The sequence below is a fragment of the Mastacembelus armatus genome, chromosome 18, assembly GCF_900324485.2.
Source record: "Mastacembelus armatus chromosome 18, fMasArm1.2, whole genome shotgun sequence".
NCBI lineage: Eukaryota > Metazoa > Chordata > Actinopteri > Synbranchiformes > Mastacembelidae > Mastacembelus > Mastacembelus armatus.
The window spans coordinates 2,672,365-2,690,494 of NC_046650.1; the positions used below are offsets into that span (position 1 = coordinate 2,672,365).

General features: G+C 42.0%; 1 protein-coding gene across 3 annotated transcripts; it reads right to left on the reverse strand.

Annotated features, from left to right (window-relative positions):
- Positions 1 to 1,675: 1,675 nt before the first annotated feature.
- Positions 1,676 to 11,631, reverse strand: arsj (arylsulfatase family, member J). Of its 3 annotated transcripts, none has more exons than XM_026312682.1 (3): positions 10,838 to 11,631; positions 2,634 to 3,709; positions 1,676 to 1,759 (listed from the first exon to the last, which is right to left on the reverse strand). In XM_026312682.1, exons 1-3 carry the CDS (start codon positions 11,146 to 11,148, stop codon positions 1,728 to 1,730), a joined length of 1,419 nt encoding a protein of 472 aa, XP_026168467.1. In that variant the 5' UTR covers positions 11,149 to 11,631; the 3' UTR covers positions 1,676 to 1,727. The 3 variants fall into 3 exon arrangements, with proteins under 3 accessions (XP_026168467.1, XP_026168458.1, XP_026168450.1); XM_026312673.1 differs by lacking the exon at positions 1,676 to 1,759 and having other exon boundaries at positions 1,784 to 3,709; positions 10,838 to 10,977; positions 11,128 to 11,631; XM_026312665.1 differs by lacking the exon at positions 1,676 to 1,759 and having other exon boundaries at positions 1,785 to 3,709.
- Between the last annotated feature and the right edge of the window lie 6,499 nt (positions 11,632 to 18,130).

Here is an 18,130-nt window from a genome sequence, read left to right on the forward strand (position 1 = left end):
CAGGGAAAGCCCCTCTCTCTGGAGCTCCTGTTGTTTCATGTGTTCACAGGGCCGTTTCTGGAATTATTGGTGCTCTAAGCAAAATAAGTGTAGCCCCCTCCACTCCACCCCATCCCCAAACACACTCCAACCTGCCACCAAAAATGTACACACACAAACATAATCCACAAATGCAAAAAAAATGACAAAACTCTAATACTGCAATAAGGTACAATGCAATAATGTGTATTTGTATTTCAGCATAAGATATGAGAATAAATTCTGAAAAAATGCACAAATAAATTCAAATAATCTCTCACACAAAAGGCTTTGCAATTATACCTATTTCTGCCATTTTCATTCATTTTAATGTCTTATAATGTTATTATAATTATTAAAGCTTGCCTCAGTCCACATGTTTATTTTAAAGGTAATACAGCTTATATAAGAGCACACTGATAATGTTCTGGAAACATAACTGTTACACCAAACACAATTACAGCACAGAGATTTAGTGAAATTTCCATGTTCCTACTCTGATTTTGACAGACAGCACTTCTTTATTATTCAAAATTTCTTATGTGCATCTTTGAAGTTTATACATTAAGCACAAATCCTAAATGGACTGCTACATTAACCAAGCAGGCCTAGATATTTTCTATTTCATGTTGTGATCCATTAAATTAAGCTTTGTAACCTTCTGTATACAGCAAATGGGTTTGTTGTAGTAAATTAGTGTTAACGTGTTTATTTGGCTTATGGTCGTGTCAGCTCAGATGGTTAGCCAACTTAAACCTGTGTCACTGTGATGATGATGATAAATTAACTTGTGGAGGTACATAATGTTGCTCAATAAACTTACATCAACGTTACATCATGAACGTGTATACAGACCTCTGTCTTCTGTACTGTGTCCCAGAGAGCTTTGCCCTCTTCATACTGCAGTTGTTTGATGTTTCCTCTGACTTTATTTAAATATCTGATTCTGCTCACTCCATGTCTTGCTGTCCATCAGTGCCACAACTGTGACGTGTGTGTCAAGAGATTTGTTTAGACAAATTGTATGCAATGCGCGCCATGCATATATCACAGCTTGTTAAACAAAACAGAACAAAAAAAAAAAACACACTATTTTGGGCCCCTCCAGGTTGTGAAGCCCAATAGGTGCCTAAAATGGCTTGCTTAGTTAGTTAGCAAGACAAATAACAAACAAGTAAAAACACAAAAAGAACATGCTCTATTTTTGGGAAACTATAAATCGTTTATGGCACAGTATATTTAGAAGTCATTTAGCGTCATTAAAATATCTAATTGACCTATAAAGTACCGCAAACCATACAAAACTCATGAACTACTTAAGCCAGTCATCAATATTTAAGGCTTGGGAGTTTGGGGACTGTTTACATGGGTGCCAAGCAACAGACACACTTGAAAAAAGTGTAATGATTCTTGATCACAACAACTTGTGCAGTACACCATAACTGATGAGGCAAGCATTTTTCAAGGACAGCAAGAAAGCAATTAGATCTTTATCATCTCCACTGTGCTGCATTGTCTAATAATGAACATACTTAGTGGCTACCTATTAGAAAGAGGTATTTAAAGTTATCCAGTTACAATAGTACTTAATGTAATCAGAATAAAGGAAATCAGGCTGTAGTAAAATGCAAAGCAGACAGGACTTGAAATATTGCAGGAGACAAAGGAATTTGTGTCTAGGGCTTTTATTTTGTTAGTTTGTTTTACATTCAGGCTGGCCTGGTGCCGGACCAGACATCATCTAAAAGAGGGAGCAACAAAGTTTAGGCACACTGTGCTTATAAAACCAACATACATCAACTCACACATCATATACTGTATATATATATATATATATATATATATATCCTACATCTGTTTCTGCTATACTGTATCACTGCAACAACATAATAGAACTATGTCTTACTTTATTTCGCTGTCACCAACTTTTATGGCAACTGTCTGGGAAGATTTGATTTCTACTCTAAGTGAAAACTGAATGTCTAGACCAAATCAAAGGTAGCAACTTTTCAAACATGCAACAGAATCTAGAAAAATAAACAATCTTTAAACGCCCTGACATTAACATGAGGTCTTCGTTGTGTCTGGGCATGACAGTAGCGTTTGAACGAGTGGATCTTTTCCCTGTTGTCTTGAGGCAATTCAAAGGTCCATCCACATTGTTTTTCATACAGTATAAACTGTAAACAGTTAAAACTGTTAACTGGAGTCAGAATAACTAAAGAGACCAATCCTGAACAAACAAGTGTCAATCCCTGAGAAAAAGCAACTGAAGTCTTTCACAAATTGGACAGGTTACTTTTCTACCTTCCTTTTCAACTTCCTGTTTGATTTCTTTTTCCACCTTCTTTTACCAAGATGGTCATTAAACAAGTTATTGTATCTCTCATCCTCCTCTTGTTCCTCTCTCTCATCTTTGTACCAGGGACCCCATACTCCCCCATTATACTGAGGGTTAGAGCGGAGGTCTTTAGCTGGGTATCGTACCGGCACTGCAGTTTTGTTGTACTGTGCTAGCCGCATTAGCATCTTTTTCACTATGTGCGGGTGGCGCTGAGACAAGTCCACTCTTTCGTAAGGGTCAGCTGTGATGTTAAACAGCCATATGGACTTACCCCGGTCCCAACGGACACGTTCGTTATGCCAGCGGTTTGTCAGCCTCTGGTTGGAGAATGTCTGCGGGGGCACCCAGTCACTGTATCCGGGCACACCTGTTAGGAGCTTCCAGTGACCCACCCGGATTGCAGCCTGGATGGCTGTGTTCCATAACCCATATCCGGCCTTCCATGAACCGTTCTTGGCTTTGATGTAGATTGGGTCGATGTTGTGAAGAATGTCGTGTCGAGGTGACGGGCGGCCCTCACTGATAGCCTCCCAGACATCGTACCCATCCAGATTTAGATCTTCATCTAAAGTCCCTTCACCCAGGGTCACCAGTGTAGGGAACCAGTCAGTGATATGAATCAAAGAACGACATTTTGTGCCTTTGTTCTCCAAAAGAGGACTATGAACAAATCCCACTGCCTTAATCCCCCCTTCCCAATAAGTGGCCTTACTCCCTCTCAAGGGCCAATTGCTTCCACCTGCTAATGGCTGTCCACCGTTATCTGAGGAATACACTATTACAGTGTTGTCATAATAACCATAGCGCTTTAGCGCCAATGTGAGGTTGTGGATGGCGTCGTCCAGGCAGGACACCATGGCGGCATATTTACGTCGATGCAGGTTTGGAATGCCCTTGTAGCGTTCAAGGTAGCGAGTGGGAACCTGCAGTGGGGAATGAACTGCTTGATAGGCTAAATAGAGAAACAAGGGCTGTCTGTGAGGATTATGTTTGGCTAAGATACTTATAGCCTTTCGAGTAAACATCACAGTAGAGTACAAGCCGCGGTCCTGTTCCCATGCTGCCTCTTCTCCTTCATACAAATCATAGCCACACATGCCAGGACCTTCACATTTATAGTGACTGTAGTAGTCCCCACTTCCTAGCAGGGAGCCAAAGAAAGTGTCGAAGCCACGCTGGGTGGGCAGGCAGCCACGCTTGTAGAAACCCAAGTGCCACTTGCCCACCATGTGGGTGGAGTAGCCTGCTTGCTTCAGCTTTTGGGGCAGGGTGACATTTTCCAGGGGCAGGCAGTTGGGCTGTGTAGCTCGAATGATGGAGTGCTGAAGGCCTGTGTGGATCTGATACCTACAAAACAAAAACAGATATCTTACCATTATTATGTTATTATTATTATTCTTATTTAGTGTAATTCTAATAACAGTCGATTCAGTCCAAAGCAAACATTTATGCTGACAGAAGACTACTTAAAGGCTGGTGAGCCAAGCACAGGCTAATGTAGCCGACATCTTACAGTGCAGTGAAAGGAGGTGGATGGGTAATAGAAGGTGGAGGAAGAGGAAGCCCAGAGCAAAAACAGAACACAGAAGACCTCAAGGCCAGACAGGAAATAGAGTTGTGACCTGGAGCTAATGATACTGTGTACCTTTTTGGCAGCAAGCTAACAGCATTATAAGTGAAGGACAGTCACTGACAGTTGCATTACTGTTGCTACTGTTTTCAAATACAGATGCTCAGTAACTGGTGGTCCATCATACTGCACCCAATGCCAGTGCTCTTGTTCTATTTGAGTGTACCACATTTTGGTTTGAGTCTAATTATACTCCAGGCTATTTGGAACAGGTTTGGGTGTCCTGCAATCAATTAAAACTAGGAGCTGTGGGATCAGTGGTTTGACTGTAAAGCAGCCAAGCCAACATTATCATTGTTCAGACTGTGACTGACTGTGTGCCCAGGGTGAAGCAGCTCAGCTGGGAATTTGGAAGTTTAACAAAAAGCTCTAACTTAATTCCTGTCTGAAAGAAAGGCTTACACTTTCCTGAGGTTAGTGGTTCACATTCAAGCTGTCACCAGGGAAAAGGCATGGAAATAAGTGTCTTGATTTAGGTGTCCAGAGAGGAGGATTCAGTTGGAGGGGAACCAATGACTTAGAACTCAAATCTTACACTCAACAAAAACAATACAACAAGATGGCCCCATAAAACCACAAATACAATCAGATACTTCAGATATTAATGCACCCCTGAGTGTGGAGTCTGTCTGTGTATGACTGCTTGGCCCTTACCACCTCTACTAACTAATTTCCTAGGGAAATCCTGATGACTGACCCACCTCATCACCAGTGTGTTTTAATGCCAGCTGCAGTTAAAGACATCCTGGATGAACCCCGGAGCAGAAAAGTTTGCTCTCTGGAGAGAATTAGCTTGCCACTGTTCTGAAGCAAAATGCCATCTGGATTTGATGCCTCCAAATCTTTTGGAAATCAAATTAGAAAACTGTTTACTTCTTGGCAAAACTTATTCCCTTGGACTTAAAACTGGTTCTCAGGACATTTAAAATGTTTATCTCGTCAAAATAATAACAAAGAACAATTCTGCATTTGATACCTCTAGTTATTGCAAGTCAGTTCAAAATTCAAAGTGAGATCACACTGTCCCTGATGGGAGCCAAGTAGGAGTCTTGGTTTCATATGGCATTAAGATTTTCTTGTCACTTGGTGGTCGAGGCAGGGGAAGCCCTGAAACCCAACTAGAAACATGCATTCCTAGAACTGGATAGAGGAGGTATTGTTGGTCTGTCATTAGGCGACAAGATTTGAATACAACAATACAGGGATGGGATTGAATGAGAAGGCATGAAGTAAAGGCAACATGTGTTTGTGGGTAGGACAACATTAACTATGCAAAGTCGCCCAACTCTGCCACGGGAATGTCCTTAGAAAAAAAAAACAACATAAAGAGATTTGTTTACTCCACCAACTGAAGAAAATCCACATAATACATAATGAACTCAACAAAGACCAAGTACTTGTAAAACCTTGTTCCTCGTAATCTCTCCAGAATTTCCACAGCCAAAGTACATGGTGAATTTAGCCTTGTTACTGGCCCATAAACGTCTATAAAATGACTTGTGGATGTAATATGCTCCATTATCTTCAGTACTTATTCATTCCCTTTATACAAGGATCATTTTCCACTTCAGCCCTTCATTTAATTCTTTTTAGTTATCGAGCACTTTTGCATCGATGCCAATTGACAGTGAAACAGGCTCTGTAGAAAGTGAAAATAATGGATATGACCCAGAAAATGAAAAAGAACAAAACAAAAACCACATACATTTGCAAATGTATTAAGATGTGTGTGTTTGAGCTTCAGCCCCTTAGGAACCCTAGTCCCTGGCCTCACAGCACCTGAAGGTTTGGTGGTGTTCACATACCAAAAAGTTAGAGCCATGTAATCAAAATGTCATGCTAAGTGCAGCCAATGATCCCTCCACAAATCAGTCAAACCAGCATGAGCTCTTGACAGAGACTGGTACACAGTGGATCACGATGACTGTCACAGCATCTCCAAGTGAATTCTCTGACATATAAGGGGGCTCAAGAGGAAGTATGTCTCCACTTACAGGTTCAGGGGTACCTAAAGGATAGTTCTAGATGTTTGGTATTTATGAGGCATTAAAATAATAACTGCAGGAACTACTGCCCTCTGGAGATCTTCCCTCCTTCCCTACAGTCCCTCCACCTGTTGAATGTTGTAGATTAATAGGTTCTTTTTAAACCAAGCAGGGCATGAATGGGCAGCCACATCACAGAGGCCAAAGGTCTGGGATCATGTATATCTGCATTATTTGTCCAGCATGATTTGAAGCCATGCACAGACAGAAAAATACTAGCAGACAGTGGCTCAGTTCCATATCTTATCACGCCAAAGAGAGCTGTTGCATTCCTCAAGTAATAAGCAGTGTTACGGTCTTAACACTACTGTAATCAGGCTATCTCTCTGGTTTATTTACACAACCACTGAGCCACAAGGCCAACAAATCACACACACCATTAAATTCAAATCACCATGGGCCAAGTCCCACAAGACAAGTACATTGGCCACTGCTCCAGCCACTGAGGTTGCGGAGGTTCCTGAGAAGACCTGCTGCCCAGGCTGGGGCCTTCTCTTGTAACCCTGCTCCACATCTTGCTCACATATGGTTCAAATAATCAGCCCGGCGCTCTGCATTTAATGAAAGGCAGCCCTGGAGTAGTTTGTCTTACTTAACTCTTACTTTCTGGAGATTCTTCATTTACCTTCTTTACTATTATAAACACCAAATCTTCCTTAGGTTTTGTTCCTTTTTTGCATTTTCTCCTCTTATGTTGTCTTTTTACAGGGTCTAAGGGGGTAATGAACATGCTCTCTCCTGTTAAGACTTTGGCTTCTACAAACCAGAGCCTCAGCTTCTCCAGAAAACTTGCTCAGTTGTCTCCTCAAACATCTACTTGTTCTGTTCTTCATTGTGCAACTCAACCATAGTGGTGTGGGCTTAAGAAGTGGCATGAAAGAGTGACAGACCACTGAAGCAACAAGAAAAGGTTGAGTGAGAAGCTAAGATGAGTTAGAGATAAGTGTGGAGAGATGGGGGTGTGCAAATAAGCAGGAGAAGGAGAAGGAGTGAGTTAGCAGTGGAAAAGAACTACTCTAAGCAAATAAAAGAACCCAATCTACTTGATTTGAGATTCAAATCCAGAGGTCTAAATGTGAAAGCGTAGTGTTGAAGGATGACATAATAGCTTCTTGAAATCAAATCGCTATCCTTACTAGAGGTCTGCTCTTCATTGCCCTGGGAAGCCAGGGCGCATTCTTCATTTTTTGTTTGTTGATGGATGATATCTGCCTCAGCAATGTAGGAGCCTGATAATGAAATTCAATTTAGATTTAAATCACATTTCTCTTTTAACAAGCGTGACTGCAGCTTCAACACCTGTGGCTGGTGGAAGTGGTAGTCAGGGGTGGTTGTGAAGGAAAGATTAAGGTCTGTCACATTAACCCTTGTCTGAGACATCAATGGAAACTATAAGCCAGTTAGAATTTGCTGGTATTCATAACAGACTTACCTGCAGGTGTGAAACTGGCCATGAGTTAAAAAATGAAGAGTAAACTACTGATACAAGAACTGAAATGTGTGTTTATGATGTATGGAACATGCCAGAAAGTCCACATGTAGGATTTGTCTGGACAAATATGCTGACATGGCTCCGAATGTTTGACACTGAAGAACTACACTTACTTAATTCTAAAAGATCCTAAACAACTGGAAAGGTTTCAGAAATATTATTTGTAATGGTGTGCATTCATTCCTCAAACATATTTAACATTTTTTCAATTTTAGGGGCTGCCTGAGGAGCAACCTCTGCCCCTGAAGTTGGCAGTCCACCTCTCTTGATCAGGAAAGATCAGTGACAAGGTACTTAAAACTCTAATCTCATCAGTGGAGCTTAAAGAAAACCAGACAGGTTGAAATTCCCAGGGTCGTTTTGTGTGGAAATCTTTCCTCAAGTTCCTGTGACTGGAAAGTTTAGATTCAGACTGTACACGACTGCTTCTATTAATCTGCCAGGCCTTTTTTGTTGCAAGATTTTTTTGTTTTGTCAATAAATAGCTACATGTGTCTTAGACCAGTGGTTCCCAAACTGGGTGTCAAGACTCTCAAAAGGGGTTGCAGGATAAATCTGAGAGCGTCCTGGGATAATTAACAATGTGGGAAATAAGGCAGTATTCTCATTTTTGTGTCTTTGCTATGAACTCCTGAGGAGACAAGAATAGCACTCTAGCTGAACTGCTGTAACTTATACGCACTCTGAGTCAAGGCCAAAAGGTCAATGGTTGCTTTAAAGTGTCAAAAGCCACAAAGGTTAGGGCATCTAAAAAATCCTGCTCCCACTAAATTTAGCCTGTTTCAAACCTAGAAACAGTCTGACTGGCAAATAATTACTTCTTCTGTGATACACTTCGGACCCACCTCTCGTGTTTTGTTAGTTCACCTGAGTTGGGAGTCACACTCGCAGTCAGTGAGACACTTAATTGTCATTGTACACTGTACAATGAAATTCTATGTAGTACTACTCAGCTATACTAGACTAATAGACTGGTGATGTGTGTGGGTGGTCCTTTGGTCTGAGGATACGGTCCTTTGGTTATATTTAGTAATTCATCAGGCAGGACAACCTGTCTATCTGCATGACGTATGGGAAAAACACAGCGTGAGTGCACCAGAGGAAAGCTCTCTAGCAAACATAGCAAAAAAAAGTCAATAAAAATCTAATTACATGCACTGAGCATGCAGCTGGCTTCAGATGTAGGTGGTTGCCATGGTAACCAGTCTAAACCTCCTAAAATTTAATCCAGGCCTTATGGAGTGCTTATGTTTGGACTGAATTTTTTATTGAGTTTGACATTTGCCCTGACATGTCTGGAAGAGTGTGCCAAAAAAGACCTGACCAGACTTTGTTCTCAGATCTTCAGTGAGTGTCCATCTGAGGCAAACAGCTGATTTTTAAATATTCTTTCACTCAAACCTAACCACACACACACGCACACACTCCTCTGCAGCTATCCATTCAGGAAACACAAGCCTGGAAACGTAATTGAATCTACACCTACATTTCCACATTTCAGTCAGAGATCAGAACAGCTCTCAGATGGCAGATGAAATGAGAAGGTGCCAGCACTTTTCTCATTATCTTCTCGGACGCCTGCCAAAAACACTGGTGCCCAGCAAGCCTCCTCTTTTATTGCTAAGGAGGAGAACAGATGGTGGAGAAGCCCTGCAGAGCTGCATGTACTGCACAAAGAGGGAAACTGCTGAGATGAAACATACTATAAGCAAACTACAAAGCCAGAGCACAACTGACCCCCTGGATACTGTACACACTAACCAGCCTCTTTCTGCCCACCAACAGTAAGTGGTTGCTCAGGCAACATTGCTGCTCACTAATGTGGAAACACTTCAAAATTTATTTCACAAACAATATTTGTGTGGAGTCTGATACTGTTGCTGGAGCTGCTAATTGTGCTGGTCGAGTGAACTCAGCAGCCAAACACCAATAAAATAATTCCCATTGTTTTGCAAGCACTTCTGTTCTGGAGCCTAGCGCAGTACTTTTCATTACAGACATTCAACACCCAGATAAAGTCAAGAATAAACTTTTACATTTGAAGCAGTTTAAGAAAATGTCAAGTGTCCATATAGGACAGGATGGTAGGTGTCGTGAATACTGGATGTGCTGCTGTTATGTTTCATTCGGGGTCCTGACAAAACAGCCTCTCCACAAGGTTGGTTGAAGGAGCTCTTCAAGAGCGAATGGCCATAACTTTGGAATACTTTTCTCTTCTGTCTGGAACATATGAAAAAATCTATTTTTTGGATGAAAAGCATGTAATAGTAATAGTTACCATCAGGACCTTGTGCTGAGATTGTTTCTTAGCTGCTGTTTCCATGGTAGTGACTAAACTCTGACCTTAAACTTTAACCTCCTGAAGCTCATCGTGGCTGTGAGCAACCAACAATACAAGTTGTTTGAAATGCACAACGTGTCATTGAGAGTTGGTAGTTGGGAGTCTTTGCTTCTCTCAGAGTGACAGTCACCTTCACATACTCTACTCAGGTTCACAGCAGAGAAGCATAATTCCAGCTGGAGTCGTCATCTAACTCCACTGGTAACAGGATGAAATGTGTCAGGATATCACTTCAGCTCAGCAGATTTCTCACTGCTCACACTCTACATTTGCTTTTTTACCAGTTATACAGAGCAGCACATGACACTGCTAGTAAAGAAAAAAACCTTCTGAGTTTAACAAGCTGGAAAGAGTAAAGACACCACCACCACACAGTTTCATGAGGAAACCCTGCCAATGTTATCATATACCAGTAAAACTGATATGTTTCCTTAACTGTCTATAAAACTGAATATAGACAGGATGACTTATATCCTTTGCTGTAAAAAAAAGACTGGAAATAACTGGATGAAATGGGACTACTGCAACTCTCCTCCACCCATCCATCAATTATCTACACTGTACCTGCTCATCCTCTGCAGGGGGCTGGAGCCCTGCCTGGGTTCATAAGGAGACATGTCCTAATCTATCAGTGGTGTTTATTAATTTAGGCTGAATGCACCTGAACACTTTGAGTGGCTCCAGAAGGTGAAAACCAAATGTTATCACTATGTCACCCATTCATGCAATTCGCTTTCACTTGAATGCACTCCACTATTGGAGTGAAGAAATACGATGATGCAACGGATTTCTCATGAAAAAGGAAATAACATGCTTGGGCGTTATTCATAGTTACTACATGAGACTAGATGGTACTGTAGTGCACAGCCAGATGGATAACCTGTATCTTTCAATCCTGACAGAACCCCTTTCTAAAATACTTCAACCCAAACCTCTATAACATGGGCCCCTGAATAGTGCCCTATACCTGCCGGTCATCAGCTGGCTTCTGGACGGGCTGCAGAGCGGCTGCACATAGTAGTTCTCCAGCTTGACTCCCTGCGCTGCCAGCCGGTCCAGCGTCGGGGTTTTGATCTCGGAGCCGTGGTACCCAACATCCCGAAAACCCTGGTCATCCACCAGGATAAAAATGATGTGAGGCTGAGAAATCGGCTTATCGAATTCATTTCCCCTGTTGCGCAGCTGGGCGTTCCAGTTTTCCCACGACATCTGAACGCTCCACGTCTGAGAAATAATAAAGCCGAGGAATAAACTCACCGGGACCCACAAGACAAACATGTTTCAGCCGCAGTTAGACCCACAGGAGCGCTTGCTGATGGTCGGTCGCACGGTGTGTGCGGGGGGTGGTGTGTTGCACATGTTCAGGGGGAACAGCAACACTTGGAAATCAGGTCCGCATCGTATTCAGCCCTTTTCTCTCCCACCGCACAGTCAATGACAGCTTCACGGTGTGCAGAAGAAAAATCAGAGGCTTCAGCGGTGTCGGTGCATCCACGTGGAGACCATATTACAACACTCTGCAGGCTGACACCTTACGTCTTATAAACTCTTAAGTCCATACAACCCTACGGAGGCTGGTCACTGCCTACAGTCTCTCATCCCGATCCAACCGTGAGGTTTTTGTCAAAAGAGCCGCAGAAGGTGCGGAGCACCGGCGCACAGTGCAGCAGCTGGTGCAGTCTGTCTCCAGTATATGTCCTCCATCCCGTCGGCCAGCACAGGCTGAGCGCACACTGAGCACTGAAGGTAACCCTGGATGTCTTCTTGAGGAGGCAGGTCCATGTGAACGTCCTCTGCTCGCGGCACTTCCCAACACTACATGATTCCACGATGCGTTCACGAGCAGCTGGAAAACTTTGTCTTGGAAGCTTAAGTGGGAGGGAATGCACACAGCTGTCATTTGGTCATTGTTGCTGCTGATCACTAGTTTTTGTGTCTTTTTCCATTTACAAGTCAGTTGATTATAAATGCAGCTATTATACAATAAAAACCTAAACATCATAATGACATTTGCTTTATTTTGTCACTCAGGGGCCCCAGTTGTAACCACAGCACTATGGATGCTGGGCCATTATTTAGTCGGATTGCAATCCCTGTACGCAAACAGACAATCAAAATCTTATTAGAAATAGTAATCATTAAATGTCTACAGGTTTTGATCAAAGCTAATCTATTTGAATGTAGTGACCACGCACTGTGGATAGAACTTAACATAAATAGGGCAGAAGTTGTATTTCATGTCTGTCGTAGGCCAAACTACAAGTTGTGTGTTGCTGATGCTACTTACAGCTGCTACTGTGACCAGAGCTGCTGCCTGTCAGACAAAATCCCTGTATAAACCATGTCCTTTTTCTGATGTTGCTAACGTACAAAAACATGTAAAGGCCATTTTTCCAACACCACTTGAAGGTAGCAACACATCAGGTATGCAGGACCAGATCATTAACTTGCTAAATGTTTGCATCAGTGGTCATCCACCCTGCCAGTATGTGTCAGCACTGATTAGACTGAACCTCATGACTGCTGTCTTGCTGCAGAATTGATCTGTTTTCATTGTGGTTCCTTGGTGTGGTCTTAATTTGTTTTGATTCCCTGGATTTACACTCCTGAAGCTGGGCATTTGATTTATGTGGTGGCCCTGGTGAAAAGGCACATGGATTACAAAAACAGAGCTGGGCAGACATAGTTCACGTCCTCCTTGTTGAAATTTAAGTACATGGGAGATTAGTGATGCATGAGGACATCTATTGCACTAATAAAGGCTATTTCCAATGTTTGATAGATAGAAATCAGCTTGGAAACAGAATACACCTAAGCTTTAAGAAAGATTTTAAGGTCAAGTGCGATTTTCCCTTTTCACTGATTTTTCTTCATGTCCATGTCAAATATCTAATTTTTTACAGTTTTGACAAAAGAGCCAAAAAGATCTGGGTGTGGAAGACTTGAGTTGTCTAACAGCCCCTTTGCCAAACACTCACAACTAGTTTGTGAACTATTGTAACTCTCACTGTTACTGTAACTGCTAACACTCACACAGCAGTCAGTCAGGGTAATGCACACAACAGTAACTTCACACACTTTGGTCAAGAGACATTCACTTCTCTTATACACTCAGTCAGTTCAGGGTTATATACAGTTAACACAGTGAACATGTCATGATAATTTTCTGTTTTTACCTTCAATCATTAGCAAGCATGTTTATGCTGGCTAAACAGTGTGGTTACCGTATTTAAAGGGCTTTATTTTGCTGCATTGGTCATGTGATCCAAATGTATGAGAATTAAATCCAACATTCAACATTGCTCTCAGAATACAAGTTCAGAAAGGCTTAAGGTACTGACCAGTCTTTGGACAGGAGGTCCCTGAGGGCCGTGTGCAGTCTGCCTGTGACTGAGGGCCCTCACATGCAATAACTCTCAAGGTCCTGGAAATGCATGCACACACAACACATGCACAAACAGACCCAACAACTATTGAGACATGAATACATTTTTTGGATGAAAAACAAAGTTGACAGATTGGAGCGTCCAGAGCAAATAGCGAGCACCAGAGTGTTTCCAGCATGTCTGCGCATGTTACCAGAACACCAGTGGTGGATCTAGAAATTTTTGTATGGGAGGACAAAAGGTTTTGGTAGGTTTGCATAAAAATACAGTCCTTAAGTCCTTATACAGAGTTAAAAATACAACTTTATAATACTTTCATGGAACAAAAGACAAAAGTACTTTCCAGACCTTCTTAATCTTAGACAAAAGGAAGAAAACCAGTCTGGGGGATGATAAGAGTTGTGGGCGTAGCTGCACCACCTTTCCCTCCTGTAGATCTGCCTCTGCAGAACACACATAAATGTATGAATCATTACACTGCTGTTGGAATAAATCCCATTACTGTACTACTACCCCTCCTTTTCTGGGACAGTAATTCAGTCACAGCTAATTCACAAAATGAGACCTCAGCATTGTCGGAGAGATAAAATTCCTTCACCATGCTATCACACAGGGATGGATATCACTCAGAAACACTCCAAGACATGACCTCAAGCTCTGACATCCTAAAGCAGCTGCATCTTAAGTCACTACTCCTAGCCACAGCCTGATACCATGGCACAGAGTATGAAGAGCTGGCCCAAGATTTAGAGTGTAGAGTACCTCTGAATGCCAGGCCCCTGTTTCCAAGAATTACTTTGTTTTTTGGACGGTTGCATAAAACAGTGGGAAACTGCCCACATAGACTGCTGCCAAACCTCCACCCTACCCTCCTACCCACACTCTATACACATGAAAACTGGCAAGACTCTGCTTAGAAGTAATACTCTCTGTGCATACCTGAGCGCTGTCCTCTACTGTAAATGCTTTGTTTAGGTAGGTGGTTGGTGCTACTCATATTGCTTAGAGGCGGCCTAATTAAATTCCAGACATAACTGTTTAGAGAGAGATTTTTTATGCTACGTAAAACCGTGTCATGTTCCTGTAGTGGTATAGACAGTGTATGAAAACTTCTGACTTCTGTCAAATCACAGGCATCATCATCACATGTGAGACCAAGAAACGTTGTTGAACATGGCCCAAATCATTAAAAGAGTTGCCTCTTTAGGCAGCACAGTTCAGTTCACTGGGAGGACTGATGTTGACTACAAAAGCTACAGCTTGTTGAACGCTAAGCTTGGCACTGCATCAGACTGAATATACTGAATTCAGTCAGTCAGTGCCTTTACAGCTGTATGTCCTGAAGTGCATTTGGAAAGAGATCTAAAGGTGTTGAGAAAAAGTCATTGAACTTCATAGTAGAAGAGACTAAACATTTTTCAACTGCTGTTGCTGTAGGTCCAACACTGTTTAAACCTCCACTCAACATGGAAAAATATATAGAAACTAAGCAGAATCATTAAAGTATCTCTTTCGTCACAAAAAACACACAGACACACACCAAAAAGGGAATATAATGTTATCTGTGTTTCATCAAAAGTTGCAGGCTTCCTTCAATTTGGGAGCTACAACTCTTTGTGCCAAGTATGAAGTGCTGCAACATTTCCACTTATACAAAAACTTCCTGCCAGTGTAAAAGCTGTTACCCATTTGGCTGCTTTAGGATGAGTAAGTCAACATTTCCATGTAGTCCTTAAGTTTAAAGCAACACAATGGACCAGACCCAGAGCACAAGAAGAGTCTGTGCTGAAGTGTTGACATGCAGATTATGGATTAGCCACATCATCTGCGGCACTCTCCAAGGCCTTGGTATTGTGTCAGACATTCCAGAGTGAGCTGATGGTGGGGCAGGTGGAGCCTACAGTACAGAGTCTCTCAGTGTGGACAACCTCTGATCAGCAGATAGAAAGAGAATGCTAGTTATGCTGCAATCTGATTGATGAGCTGCATTAGTCCTGCTGGTAGCGACTCTTCCAGCAGCAACATCTTTGCTGTCAAGGTAACAATCATACTCTCCATACGTCCAGATCATTGTCATCATAAACACATGGTGGGAAACTATCACAGCTTCATCATGTTTAGGTACAAAAACATCTTGGTTTGATTTAGAAATGCATTGCGGTTCCAATAATAAACACATGTTAAGGTTTTGGAATGGTCATGAATAAAAAATGCATGTCCACTGGAATTGATCACTGGTCTCCTAAGTGAAAGGACAGTGTTTTCTGAACCATCAAACCAAACCCCCCCCCCACTTCTGTCATAATTACTACGTTTGATGTAGAGTTCCACCCGTTTAGATGTGCCCAAAAAGCAGAGAACTTAGTGTTCCTGATGTAGCCTTTCATATAATCACAAAAAACTGTAGCACTATCTCGCAGAAGGATTACGTAACGTGATGCTAGGGAGCCTATTCTGTCATTGGTATTTAGAGATCAATTCAATTCAATTCAGTTCACAATCATTTCAAGGCACTTTACATAGAAACCCAGCAAATCCCATATAAGCAGCACTTGGTGACAGTGGAGAGGAAAAAGTTTTAACAGAAAAAACCTCCAGCAGAACCGGGCTCAGTTTGGGCGGCCATCTGCCTCGACCGGTTGGAGTGACTGGATAGAGGAGAGAGAAAAGAACAGCAACAATAAACAACAAATAGACACTGCAGGTTGGTGGGACCAGTAACTGCACATCAGCGATATGCTTTTGATGGGTGGAGAAAACCTGCTATACCTGAAACCAGAATTCTATGGCCAAAATTGAGTGAATATGGATTCAAGATGGATTTGCTTCTCTCACTGTTTAATCTAGGTTTACTTGGTAACACCATTAACCGAGAAAACATCCACTCAAGTGGGCCATCTGGAAACAACTTACCCCTCCCTTATACCAATCTAGTGAGTCAGCTGATCTCCCCAACTGTAGGCTATGTGATATTTTGACTTTTTGGTAGATCCACATCAAGTAAAATCTCTGGTGGGTATCAAAATGTATAATAAGAAACAGGCATCCCCAATGAAAAGTAATTAGGAAAAACAACAGCAGTGTGTTTCACATCAAATTAGCAGGCAGCTCCAGCTCCAACATTTTATAGGACTGACTGGGCAGAAACAAGCTGTTTCGCTAACATTTCATATCAACCAGTCATCTTGGGTGAACAATGACTTGCACACTTTGAGACAAAGGACAGCAATGTTGAGAGGATCACCTACTTTAGCATGTCTTTGATAATGTTTTAATAACTTGTGCAGTGTCAGAGGCTGATGCTTGATGTGGATGATTGTAAAGCGATCTTAAAATGTTATCAGTTTTATTGTCTCCATTGCTGGTCCGCAACCCTGACCAGCTGTTGGCTGCTTTGTCTCCATGTCAGACAGGTCTGAGCACAGAAACCTCAGCGGGCAGAGAGAATAGACCCTGTTTGTTCCTGCTCGGCTGAGTTCAAGCATGCTATTCTCTCCAGATAGAATCACAGTGTGTTTGGCTTTGATTGTGTAGCTGAGGTGAACAAGAACAAGCATTCTCACCTGTCACCACGTACTGTGTGATGCTTAACAAAGGGGTTTGGACAACTTTGATATGTTTAGATTCAGTTGCAAGCCTTTCACAAGGCAAACAGGATGAACAAGAGACTATGAGAATTATTAGTGGGAGGGAGGGGTAGATTATTCTGTTCTTTTTACTTTAAGAGAGCAGTGGTGTCGTTTAAGTTTCTAACCAGACTAAAGATCTGTAGTCTTGACTACCTTGACTTTTTTGTCCTTGGAAACCCTATAATGAAAGAGAAATTATCAAGTCTCTAAAGCAGCCACAGAGATGGACGTGATGGAGTTTGACACCCTGCTTGAGTTCAGATGAGGAAAAGATTAGGACGAGTTGAGAAAATCAGAAACCTCCAGACAAACTGGTCACACCCTCAGGTATCGAGTGTTGAAAGCAAAGTCATGTGTGTTAAGTGGGCACCCTTGTTTCATCCTTAACTTTCCAGTACACTACACATCTGGGGTGAGAGAACCAGAAACACAGGCAACTGGGGCCAAAGGCAAGGCAGACAAAACAGATAGCAGGGTAGATGGAGCATTTTAAAAACGCATAGCTGAGATTCATCCAAACATGTGCTGTTATGAGATCCCAAGGATGAGAGATCTTTTGCTACATGTGAAAATATAAACCTGTCATATTGTGGAGGTGACTCCAGAGATAAGAAACACAATTATCTTGACTTGCAAGCTAAGTTTTATTTTATTCTACAGCAGCGTCATCCAAAAGCCAATAAATCTCTGTGCAAGTCATTGTGGTATCTTTCCAGCTGCAGGTCGACTGATTCAGGTTTCTCTATGGCCAATGATGATGTTGATCTTTAGAATTCAGGGGTGGGGGATGGGTTGGGGTCCAGTTTCTTTTGCTGAGTTTTCCTTTACCGAGTTTTGGTCCCCTTACCTAGATATAAACTACAGCTGATTGAAGGCTCACTATAAATAACATCACGGTTTCAAAGTATTAGGAACAACTTGGGTGACAATTGATGATTAATTGGCCAACTGATTAACCATCCTTTAAAGAAGAGTATACTTTAAGAAAAATGTATGTTTTTCCATGTTTCAGGAACCAGCCTAATTCTAACCTTTGACCTCAATATGTCTGGCCAGACATCCACGCAGAATAGTGTTCTTGTGTTAAAGAAAAACACAGGTGAGCTAACATTCATCCAAAACACCTTTTCACGGCTCTATTATGTCATAACCAAATAACTCAGCACCAGCCTGACCACCAGCCTCGCAGAGAAGCTAATTTTAAACTAGGATGACTGGATAATAAATAAGTTAGTGGCTCGGTCA

Coding starts and splice junctions, on each gene's coding strand:
- arsj (XM_026312665.1), bottom strand. CDS start 11,148: ATGTTTGTCTTGTGGGTCCCGGTGAGTTTATTCCTCGGCTTTATTATT. Junction 3,710..10,837: donor AGCCAGCTGATGACCGGCAG/GTATAGGGCACT, acceptor TTTGTTTTGTAG/GTATCAGATCCACACAGGCC.